This window comes from Vidua macroura, chromosome 2 (assembly GCF_024509145.1).
Source record: "Vidua macroura isolate BioBank_ID:100142 chromosome 2, ASM2450914v1, whole genome shotgun sequence".
In the NCBI taxonomy this organism is placed as follows: Eukaryota; Metazoa; Chordata; class Aves; order Passeriformes; family Viduidae; genus Vidua; species Vidua macroura.
In genome coordinates, this window is record NC_071572.1 from 81402009 (window position 1) to 81413798 (window position 11790).

General features: G+C 40.9%; 1 protein-coding gene across 2 annotated transcripts in view; it reads right to left on the reverse strand.

Moving 5' to 3' along the window:
- The window catches only part of NOX4 (NADPH oxidase 4), a 96542-nt gene extending 86434 nt beyond the window's left edge, over positions 1-10108 (reverse strand). For both annotated transcript variants that reach the window (XM_053970806.1, XM_053970805.1), the window contains exons 1-3: positions 10052-10108; positions 9190-9285; positions 101-211 (exon numbers count right to left, since the gene is read on the reverse strand). In XM_053970806.1, the coding sequence (XP_053826781.1) occupies positions 101-211; positions 9190-9285; positions 10052-10108 (264 nt within the window). The remainder of the gene's footprint in view (positions 1-100; positions 212-9189; positions 9286-10051) is intronic.
- Positions 10109-11790: the final 1682 nt, after the last annotated feature.

The window sequence follows — 11790 nt, forward strand, 5'->3', positions numbered from 1 at the left end:
GAACAAACAGGGATGTAAGAGATTCTTTTTCTATTGTTTTTATACCAAACAGAGACCAGGGCCCTCTTCTCAAGCGCTGCATTCCGAGGACAGCACTCACCTTCTGGGATCCCCGCAGGAAGGCCAAGAGAACACGGCACATCGGGAGCAGGACCAGGCAGCAGTTGAGATTGAGGACAGATGCCGAAGCTCTGCTAACACACAATCCTAGCTGAACAAACATTGCAAGAGTTAGATTATGGGGAGAAAGGAATGGTTTGTGTGTCAGTCTTGTCTCTCTTTTTCTCTGCTGCAAAACCAAATGGTTCCCATGCCCTCTGACTCATCAGAATAGTGGAGTTTCATGATGTGCTGCAGAAACCATGGCACACACAGCATGCTATCTTGTCCTCACAGGGAAGGAAAAAGCTCTCATCTTTGCATCAAGAAGTTATTAAAAATTAATTTTGTCAACAATAAATGACAACTCTCTACTGGAAGATCCAATATCCTCATCAGTGCTCAAAGTCACACGGAACAAAACATTTGAGACAAGAGTAAGCGTCCACTGAGAAATGACCTGAAAGCTTCAACAGACATAACTAAACAAAAAAGTGATAAATACTATGATGACACTAGATAGCCACTTGAGTGTGATGATTTTCTGTTAAGCCACAAAAAGATGTGAAAAAATATTGATTCAGTCAAACTGAAATGGCCATAGTGTTTCAAGGACTGTTATAGAATTGCCACAAAACCCCTCATCCATTCACATTATGCAATGCCATATTTGGACATAAAGAAAGTAGGTTTTCTTCAGTTTAACTGCTCAATAGCTGGGAACTGTAATGAAATCTAATTTCACTAATGCTTTCACTGATATATTTGGAACTTACATAATTAGAACAAAAACACTTGTCAAATAAATGAACAAAGCACACATTCATGTCATAAACCTGTATTTTTAATCTTATTATATTATCTCATTCATTTATGATTTTAAAAAGTTAGCAAAATGCCATTGTTCTCCTAGTTATTAGGTTGAATTAACATTTTACTAGCTTATATAAAAGATGCTTTTTGACTGTCAACAGATTTCTGGAAGAATATTTCTTACACTGTTCTCAAAACCCCAAGTATTACAACTCCTGAATAAATTAGTAAAAAAGTATTATAATATTAAAGAAAACTCAAGTGCTGCAGGACCATGTGAATAAGTTGAACAGGTACAAATTATCTAGTAATAATTACTTAAGGTTTATTACCTTTTCAAAATTAAATTCTATGTAAAAAAATGAGCATGTTTTACTTTCACCGACAAAAGACATAATCTGTGCAACATCTACTATGTTCTTATCTTTGTTATCAAGAAGAAACAAAATATACAGACCTATGTTTGTGTCTCAGAAATGGATGAATATATAAGCTATTAAAAACAAACAGAATAATTGCACTTCAGAATCTCTTGCAAGATCTCATGCACCACAGCACAAAAGAGTTTCTAAATACCAGTACCATAAAGCATTACAACTTCCTGCTCTCACAGTTAGCAACATCCATGTACCTCACCTGCTCTGCAGCACACCTGGGCACAGCACAAGGAGGCAAACATATCAATCTACCTGAAGAACCAAGCTCTGTACCTAAATCCTTTTTCTCTTCCAGCTACTTTACATTATTTAGTTAGACCTGAGTGCTAAGGACCTCCTCAGCAGACCCTACCAGCTTCCACAGAACAGAACAGTCACAAGGGCACCCTCTCTCAAAAGCTGCCCATGAGAAGTAGGAGCAATTACCCCACAAAATGTGCTCTACCTTGTTCTCTACTATGTAAATGTGGGATCTCCAGTAAAAAAATCCCCGGAACAGATCATCTCCAACCTACTGAATGATAGAAAATAAGACTAAAATGAGCCATGTCACTTAGTTCTTTCCCACTCTCCAGATGTCCTCCACTATTTCTTCCAATGTACTGTTAGTCCCCTTTTTCCTTACATAAAACCTCTCTTGCTTCTATTTCATCTGTTGCTTCACTCTCTGATCACTTGTGCAATGAGAATTTTTTTTTCTTGCTAGTCCTTCCTCATAAGCCATGTTCTTCAGACTTTAGGCCATCCTCTCCTCCCCAGTCTGGACTCTCCCAACTGGAAATGACCCTTGAACAGACTGGACTTAATGAAAAGAAAAATGTCTCTATAATGCACTGTTTGCATATACTACACTGTTTCTATTCTCATTAAATCCTCTAAAGAGAAGCTGAAAATGAGCTATACACCTCATTGAAGCAATAATTTCAGAAACATATCAGAATTTTTATTGGGGCTTACTGATGTGCTACAATATTGCAGTGATTAAATTGGCATGACTTGAAAAACTCAAGAATTATGTAGAAGTAATGTTATGCAAACTCCAGAATGAAACTGAACCATTTTTGTAGCTGTTGACTAATACCCAAAATCTAAAAAAGTTGCAATACCACTAATAAGCAGTTTGAAAATTTTAATAACTTCTGTTATATGACCTATATGATACATCACTAGTTTCTCAAGAATTCATGTTATCTTTGATTTTAAACATAAACTAGGCATTACATCAGTTATCCAATACTTCCTTTACCAAGCACAACAATTTTTCTTACAAAGCTTCAACAAAACAATAGTTTGGTCTAGAAGAGAGTCAGTTCTACACTGTATAGTGTTAAATAAATTAAATAACTCCTGTAGGAGTTCAAGAAGCACTTGGACAACACTCTCAGGCACATGGAGATGGGGCACATTCTTGGGATGTCTTGCTTAGGACCAGGAGCTGGACTGACAGGTCCCTTCCAGCTCCGCATAGTCTGTGATTCTATGTAAAATGCCAAACAATTTAACAAGTATGAATCACAAATGATATTCAGAAAAGGCTATCCTACTAACCTTCCTTTGTTTTTCTCCACTATTTAATAAAGAGCAAATATTCATTCATAATGCAATTACTATGGAAGGATGTCCTTACATTCAATATAATTCAATGCTATCAACACCTGTATATACAAGAAAAAAAAAAAAGAAAAGAAAAAAAGAAAAGAAAAGAGAGACCAGCAAACAACTATTATTGCATTTTCAAGGAAGTGTGATTCAAATATTAAAATATTGTTACCAATGGTTCATGTAAGGTTTTATTCTGAAGAAATAAAGTTCAGCAATATTTCCTGCAACAAGCCCATGACTGATTTGCAAACAATGGGAAATACATTTAGAAATTCTTAGAATCAAAATTCAGGCAAGAAGAAAAAGAGTTTAAGTTTGCTCTTGATATATAGCCAAAAGCTAAAAATATTACCATGAAACTAATTTTTTCCAAATGGTTTCCAAGAGATCTCTTTCTTAACTTCCTTTGCATTGCCTGGGAGGCATAGTAACAAATTAACACAGTACATTGTTGGATTTTTAAACAATAGAAGAATAAAGGATGATTTTTGCTCCAAGGCAACTCACTGGGTCTAGAAGGGAATATATACCCTTATTAAGTAGTTAAGAAATGAGAAAAATATAATCCTATTTTCTTCCTGAAGTTTTTACTGTCTTAAAAACAAAAAGTTATTGCATGTTACTATCATGTGAAATTTCTACAGGATCAAAAATTAAAAAAAAAAAAAAAAACAAAAAAAAAACACGCACACAAAATCTCGGTTGGACACTGTTTTATCCAGCTTTGATTATACTAAATCCAAGCATTTGACCACCTCCTTCCATAATCTGCCTATCTCGTACAACATATACTGGTATCTGATTTCATGGAGCAGAAAAGAAACATACTCAAATTTACAGACTAAGTCTGTGGCAAAAATAGTAGGGAACTGGGCCATCCACAAACTCAGATCCTAAGAACTAGGTTAGATTTTTCCACCAGACAAGTGTAAAGGAATTGCCACCTTCTCCAAAGCAGCATAAAAGAGCTCCAGAATGTCAATTCTCCAGTTATCCCTGTCTGATGTACAGTCCACAGAAATCCAGATCAACTCCTGGCTGTGCTCATACAACATACAAAGTAGGACAGAGAAGTGAAGAGTCAGTTCTCATTTTATCTTGCTGCCAGCAAGACTGAAAATGAGAAAATGAGCTTTCTCTGTTAGGAAAAGGAGCTTTCTCTGTTAGGCAAACAATTTCAGTATTAGACTGAGGGCTGAAGTACCTTACTGTGTACCCCAGAATTCATCAGAGTTCATCATTTATAAATACAGATATGAATGTTACCTGCAACTGCTGTGCACAGAGATCTGATATTTTATACATTGTTGCAAAATGAAGATTTCAACAAATACTGTCCTATCTCACCTTTTAAGTCAATCTTATATCAAAAAAATGTTAGAATAATGCAAACCCTTCCACACTTGAGAGTGATGTGATTCTGTTTCTCAAGACTTCACCACCTACAAGCAACAACCCTAAACAGGTCATGGTGCAATAGAGACACCACACTTGATGTTGTCTCTTAGAGCCTTTCTTTAAAATTTTTCAATCTTTGGTTCAAGGCACCTTGAAAGGTTCTGGAAAAACTCACAAGCCACATGCTGCTCTGTAGACACAGGTCACAGACCACCTCCCCAGATCAGTACTGGAGCAGCTAAAGTTAGTTATTTTCCTAGGTGGAACAAGCTGTGCTACACAACATGACTCCTTTTGACCCAGCTTCCTTTTCTTCACAGAGTACTCCTTCTCTTGAGTAACAGAGCACTGATAACCTAAGATGAAGGATAGAACTGAACTGTATGCACAGGAATTTTCCCCCTTAGGTCTGTCAAATCTGGCTGGCGATCTAGCAACAAAAATGAAGCAGTTGAAAAGAATGACAATGTGAGGGTAGGGGAAACCTACCAGAACACTGAGAAGTAAAAACTTCTACGAAAGTTTGACTTGGTTTTGCGCCTGAAGAAGGAAGGTTTCAAAGCAAATCCCAACCTCATGTACTGCAACCCTTTAAAAATTATTTTAAGTGGTGCAATATTTTTTAATTTGTATAGGGTATCTTCCCTGCACTGCTGTGAATCAGTATTCTCCCTGTTCACTTGTAACTCATCACACAAGCATTCTTTGAAGGTTTTCCAATCTCTTCTTGTCTACAAGTTTAGGTCATGTTCCCATTTTATACACAGTTCCTTTGTGTAGGATGTACTCCTTCTGCTTAAATCAGTCATTCAAACTGAAGAAAACAACTAAGTTAATCTTGAGCGCAGTAATAGCTTCCAGCTTCTCTGATAATCTCCAAGCAAAGGATCAAGATACACAACTCTCTCCAAAGCTAAGATGTGGGGGGCAAGCAGGTTCCAGTGTGGTTGCATAAGGATCAATGAAAGTGGAATTTGGTCTCAATTAGTGCAATCTCTGTCGTTATGATAAACTTGCAAGGAGAAACATAAAAGTTACTGGAACATATTCCAAGCAGTGAATAAAGGTGACAAATGCTATGCACAATACTACACAATAAAAAGACATTAACCGTACAGATAAAAAAGTGAGGCAGCACTTTTTCTTTTCAGCCCCATTTTCAGTTATTCAGTCTTCTCCCAAAGAGATCCTTCTGATAATGCATTTTCTTCACTTTGGTCTGAAACCCAGAAGCTTATCTCTTGCATTAACATTTGACTACATTACAGCTATTTGAGCAGGAAAAAGAAAGGGAATGGGGAGAGACCCTTCATGCCATGACAAAATGAGCTCAAAGTTCTTTCTGCTCACAGGGAACTCAAGCAACAGGAAAAAAGCATTTCATTCAATGCTGTTAAAGGAAGACTTGAGTTCTATAAGGCCAATACCAAATTTGTGGCTGACTCTTTTTGACCAGGCACAACCAAACTTGTTGGGCAAAAATACAGCCAAGCTAGACTGAAGAGAGAAATCCTGAAGTCGGTGAAGAAATCAGTCTGGACAATTTCACTGACTGAGTGGACCAAAATCTCCAACAACAAAGATTTTGGAGTCAAGTAATTTAAGACTCTCCCTTTCTGTAACTCATGCTTACTACACATTAGAGCACCTATCATGAACACAAAGATGACAATATTCCCTTCCTCTTTGACAAACTCTTTTGTAAGAACTTCATGTCTGTTGGGGATTTGTTCATGGGCTTCACTTCCTTAAGCAATGTAAGACCACAAGTTAACACCTATGAAATCATTAAAAAATTAGGTTCTTTATCTGGTGAACTTTCACTGCAAGTATTATGTAATCACAGATTTATTCTGGTTGGAAGGGACCTCAGGATGTCTCTGCTCAAAGCCCCTGTTCTAAGCATGTTCAACACCAAACTCAGATAAAGTTTGCTCAGGGTTTTTTGCCCAATTAGGTTTTGAAAACTCCCAGGGATAGAGATTGCACAGTGAAGAGTTCATAGTCTCATCAACAGAAGTCAAACTGAGCGAAGCAGAGATGTTTGACACAAAATAACACTAAGTTTCCTGGTACATAAAAGATTGATCAACCTCCTACCACGTTACTGCCTTCTACTTATCTGTTCTCTTGGCACTTCCAGGACACCACCATGCTCTTAGTGCCTTTTCACAGGTGCAGAATTAAGGATCAGGAAGATTGTTATTGAAAGATTGAGTGAGAATTACGTACCTAAACAAATTTTAAATCCTGTCCTGAAGTATCTTGTTCAATATCACAGAGAATGCAATTGGAAAAGAATAAATCTGAGCCTCATTCTTCTGTAGACAGCTGAAAGGAAGTAAATTACTTCAGTGACCACAGAACAAAAGACCAACCACATTCTTTCTCTTTCTTCACATCAGAAAGAGATGGCATAAAAACATGGCATAGTTGAATATACTCAAAATATTCAGTCCAAGATCTCATTCCGTATCACACACTGATTTCCTCCAGCAACTCTTCTTGTTCTCCATTCTATTGCTTGTTTACCATTCTATTGGTAAACAACAAAATTACCTATGGTAAATCTCTCCGTGCTCCAAGTGCAGAAGTTCCTAAGGTGATTATAGCCTATTGTAGCATATTATGAAAGAAAAAAAGCCAACTCCTCAGGAGATCTCACTGACAAAACCAAACTTTTTTTAATTCAAAAAGTGCCACTCCTTTTTGGCAACTTTGTTAGTTCTCTGCAAAAAGGAATCAGCTGTCACAGAAGTATCCATTAAAAAGTTCAATCTCTTCACACAAAAAAATATCAATTGTTGAATTATAAATGAAGAATTTAATCTAAATCTCAAAATCTTCAAACACTAAGAAGTGGCACAGAGGCTCTGCAAACCACTCACCCATGCATAGAAGAGAGAGGAGACCAGTTAAATAGATGGGCCATGGGTCAGTGGCTATACAAACCAACAGAGAAAAAGAAGAAGGGCAAAAATCCCTGTGGAAGGCAACTGCAGCTGTAGTATTATTTATGCCATCTCCTGAAGAAACCAAATTGGGTTCAGTTTTCCCATCCCTTGCAAAATAATCTCTATGATTAATACACGTACTCAGATATAATGAAGAGAAGGGAGAAAGCTAACTTTGGGATCTACTGAAGATATTTAGATGAGCTATAAAAAGTGAATTGCAAGTACAATTAGTACTTTAGAATTTAGTATTTTCAAAATATTAAAATTAGTTTTATAACTTTGACCAAAAGTACCTTTAGACTTAGCTCTTCATTTTTAACCTTATTTTAGAAGTCCATAAATTCTGTGGTGCTTTTTCCCACAGTGGCAGACACAATTATACAAACTTAAGAGCATGACCTCCTGGTCCTCCTGACCAAGACAAGGAATCTGTTGCCTGAGTCATCTCACAGGTTCTGAACACACACTAAGTTACTTTGCAAGTGTCTTGCATTTTGAAGTATAAGAAAACCAAAAAAAAAACTCCCAAACAGATGATGAGCTGGTATGAGGCATATGAGCAATCTGAATTGAGAGAAACTTGCTGACTGATACCAGCTGAAAATCTGGTCCAACACATTACCCTAGAACATTTGCTTTACAAACAACCAACCCATTTGCTCCACCAAGAACAAACAGAGTTTTCAAATGGATACACTGGGCTGCAAAGCCACTAGAAATCAAGGTAAAATTAAACACGTTTTCGTGCTTTTTCTGTCAAGAAATCCTTCCTACCATGAAGGATTTAATTATTGTCATTCCCTTCTTTTTTGCACTATCTTCGCTAAGATTCATTCTTGAACATATCTGAAACAACCATAAGAAGGAAAAAAAAAGAAGAAAATTGTATCAACTCAACTTATTTCCAAGCAAGATCACAAAACTTTATGGTACTTTATGGTGCAGTTATGACAATATCAGCCACGTGAAACAATATACCCTGGATTTACCAAAAATAAACCCCAGAAGCTCTACAGCAGATTAGGATGTGCATCATCTATGTTTAATCCCATGTCAACTTTCCACTGAAATCCATTCCTGAGCATGACATAGTGTTACAAAGCATCATGTTATTCAGACACTTTTTACTGGATTGTCAAATTCTGAGCAACCCGTGGGCATTTTCCAGAAATATGTTAAACCTTAATTTATGCCTTTTTAAACAGAAGGTTTTTTTCAAATTACTGCAATGGTTATTTCCCAAGGCAGGCTGGTATCTCACGTCTCCAAAGTATCTTTTTGGATTCATCTGTTGGTGGTGGCTGTTGCCCTTGCTAAACCAAAATATCTGAATCTTCATTAAACCACCCAGAATCAAAGAACTTACTATTAGAAAACAAAACTAAAGTTATATGCATTACAGTGAATTTACACAGAGCAGAGTATCCATGAGAATGACAAAGACTGTAAAGAACTGAGACTTATTAAAAGAAGTCCCTCAGCAAGCATGTATATTACAATAACTGGATTGGAAAGAATTTGCCAACAAGAGTCCATAGCTTGCTAATGTGCTGATGACGAAAAGTGGAGTTCCAGTCATTTGTTGAGCATGTCTGTGTTCCTGTAAACCTTGTATGCTGGTGCTGGGAACACTGGGAGGGGAGAAAGAAGGGGAAAGAATAGCTGTCCCACACTTGACTGGCTCTTTTTCTTCTCAACAGTGTTCACGTTCAACTCCTAAACAACTGTCAGAAGATCCCAGTAATTTCTTACCAGATCCTTTCCCACTTTGTAAAGTTAACAGGCAGTTTGTGTCATCTTTGATTAGCAAATACATTCTGCCCCTTATCCCATCCTCAAGCATCCTAAATTCCAGGGCAAAAAGTAATGTCCAGGTCACTCACCCCTAACATCTGATGCAAATAATAATATTGTAGCCCTTGATTATAAAGCAGGAAGGTTTTCCCGAAGAGCCATACATTGAGGGAGAGCCAGAAAAACTGAAATGAAACAGAAACAAGAGATTGTAAGTGAAAGTTACATGTGCAAACTTTTTGGTGTTCATTTCATTCATAAAACTCATAGGTCTGTAGTTTCATAAACTACATAAATGGAATGGAAAAGCAAACTTCATGCACATAGTATGCTTGAAAGTATTAAAAGGAAGTGGCCCTATGTGGGAAATTTTCATTTTCATTGAACTTCACAGAACTTTTTGCGTTTTACGACAACCAGCTCGTAAGCTGGTAAAGCACTCCCATACAAGACACTATGCCCAATCTTTAGCTGGATGTTGCATTTTAGAGACTCAGAGAATAAAAAACAACAACAAAGAAACAAAGGAAGGTAAAGAACTTGACCTCCAAGAAGCTGCATCTTCTCCCCCAGACTTTCCCAAAGAGAGCCTAACAAAGAGCAAGCACACGCACAGCGTGTGCGAGCCGGTCAGGGCACGGAGGCGGGCACTGTCCCGGGCCATGGCACCCGGGTGCATCCATCCCTGCCAGCCGCGCACTGGGACGCGCACGGAGCACATCGCGCCCACCCGTCCGAGCCGCGCCACCGGCACGGCGACCTGTCCCGCACGCCGGGACCCCTGCACCACTCCTGGACCCCAGCCCCGCGCCGGGATGAGGTGCCCCGGCTCTTCGACCCGCGGGGCAGCCCCTGGGCCGGCCCCCGCCGCCTGCCAGCACCCAGCGGCCCCTTCTGAGCCTCCTCCGCGGGTCAGCCCCGCCGAGGGGATTCCCCCGGGGCCGCCCCTACCAGGAAGAGGTGCTTGCTCCCCTCGTTGGCCAGCCAGCTCCTCCAGGACAGCGCCATGGTGCGGGACGCCCGCGGGGCAGCACCGAGGGTGGGGGGGCGCCGGGCGAGCCCTCCTTTTCAGCCGGGCCGAGCCGCCCTCCCCTCTCCCCACCCCTCACCCCCGCCCTGTCTTCCGGCCGCCGGGGCGTAGCGCTCCGGCCCGCCGCGTCGCCGTCCAGCCCCCGGCTCCGTCCCGCCGGCGCTGCCCCTTTGTCCGCGGCCCAGCGCCCCGGGACCCGCAGCGCCGCCGCCTGGGGCAGAGCGGAGCCCTCCGGAGGGCAGCATGCCCTGCCCTGCCCTGCGCTGCCCTGCCCTGCTCTGCTCCGCCGCGCTGCGGTGCGGCCGCTTCCTCGCGTCCCCCACCTTGGGAAGAGCGTTTCCCCGCAGAGAATCCCGTCCGTGGGGATCCCACTTGCCCGTACCCCCCGCCATCCCCTCACGGGCTGAAATGTGATACAGAAAGCAGGAGGGATCGGGGGAGCAGCCGTGCATGCAACTGCTCTGCAGTTCGGGTGAAACAAAGAGGCTGTCCAAGAAACTACTGTTCGGGCAGCACGTGAGGCCCTCGAAAGCCGGAAAGGGACAGGCTGTGTTACTGATTTGAAGTCTGATCCTGCTCCATCAGGTGTCCCTGGAGGACACTGGAAGAGGCCACCTCCTGTGTGCCGGCACAGCGGGTGCGCAGTCCAACGGCAGCCAAGAAAAAGGGGCTACGGGCAATTCCAGTGTCCAGAGTCTGGGGTGCTGCACTTTGCCGGCAGTCTGCTTTTACTGGTGGCCTTCGTGTTTAGTTTGGGTTTGGGGAGGGTGGGGTTTGAGGGAAAGTTGCACCGGATACTAATTTTTATATTAAGAAAAAGCTTTTGAAAAAAATGCTTGTTGCTAGCAGCTTTCAAACAGGACAGCCTTGTGAGACAGTGGAACAGTTCCACCAGGCATTGTGGTGCACATGTTGCTCCTTGAGATAGCAGCAGCGGTGGCAGCTGGCAGTAGAGCAAGGCTGGTTTTCTGGGAGATGCCAAGTCCAAGGAGTGGTGCTGAGTAGTCTTATCCAGTCCAGTTTGAGCTGGCTGTCTTTCTCTTATTATCTGGAAAGTTGCCATTTTTTTGAGTTCTTTATGAGCCACACACCAAGGGTCCAGAGAGGAATGGAAGGGGGCAAAGTGCCATCTTTTTATCAAGGTGGAGGGAATGTCTGACCCATGTGTAGTCCTGGAAATAAAGAGCACAAGTAGGGCATGGCACCTTTGAAACTCACTTTAGGGTATTTTTCTGCAGCAGGAGCTCTGTCTCAACAAGTGGCAGAATTTCTGTGGCTGTATGAAGTTTTAGGTGAAGTTCTGAAATAGCAGGGTTACATCCATTTTATATCATCCAATGACACTAAAAGGAGAACTAATGAAAGGGAAAATATATATTTTGAATTTAAAACTCAAAAGAACCATAGTTTGATGCCAAAGCAACCCTAACAGCAGAAGAAATAGTACAGTTTATTTATCTTGTTTGCTATTTCCATTCACTTCCTTGCATCTGTTGTAATGCTAAGGAAAATGGAAACTGCTTACAGAGAAGCAGATGATGAATCATCTTTGGACAAGCATGTCAAAGATGGAATGGCACAAAATAAAACTTGAAGGATATGTCAGGCCTGATAACATGGGGCCTTGGCCGAAACAGAAGCCGAGGAGACAAAAACAAAA